We start from the raw sequence: 415 nt of genomic DNA, 5'->3' as shown, positions 1-415 counted from the left end.
CCCCCCCCCAAAGCGTCCCCCCCACCCACCTGGTAGTCCTGGTCGTCGACGCCGAAGCGCTCGCGCAGGTTGCGGAACACCTGGGGACAGTATTCCTTGAACTTGAAGTGGCTGGGCAGGTTCTCCCTGAGTTTTGGGGGGGGTTCGTGGCATAACGTGAGGTTTTAGGGGTGTCCCCCGCTGCGGGACACCCCCCAGGCCCCCGGCGCCGCTCACCTGTTGAACAGGTGGTTGTTGACCTTGATTTTGGAGCTGGCTTTGAAGTCGTCGGGCAGCAACATCACGGGCAGCGGCACCTGGCTCAGCTCGTTGATCTGGGGCGGGGGACGGACGCGTTGGGACCCCCAGGAACCACCCCCACAACAACCCCCAATCTCCCGGGGGTCCCCCAAGAGGGGCGAGAGGGGGCGACGCG

At 65.8% G+C, this 415-nt stretch overlaps 1 protein-coding gene across 1 annotated transcript in view; it reads right to left on the bottom strand.

Moving 5' to 3' along the window:
- The window catches only part of LOC103611933 (probable E3 ubiquitin-protein ligase DTX3), a 10,578-nt gene extending 10,233 nt beyond the window's left edge, over positions 1-345 (bottom strand). Inside the window, exons 1-2 of the mRNA XM_017728688.1 lie at positions 217-345; positions 9-126 (exon numbers count right to left, since the gene is read on the bottom strand). Of these exons, the coding sequence (XP_017584177.1) occupies positions 9-126; positions 217-281 (183 nt within the window). The 5' untranslated portion in view covers positions 282-345. The remainder of the gene's footprint in view (positions 1-8; positions 127-216) is intronic.
- Positions 346-415: the final 70 nt, after the last annotated feature.

The sequence above is a fragment of the Corvus brachyrhynchos genome, unplaced genomic scaffold (assembly GCF_000691975.1).
Source record: "Corvus brachyrhynchos isolate BGI_N302 unplaced genomic scaffold, ASM69197v1 scaffold193, whole genome shotgun sequence".
NCBI classification, from domain to species: Eukaryota; Metazoa; Chordata; class Aves; order Passeriformes; family Corvidae; genus Corvus; species Corvus brachyrhynchos.
This window is presented reverse-complemented; position numbering and strand designations above follow the sequence as displayed.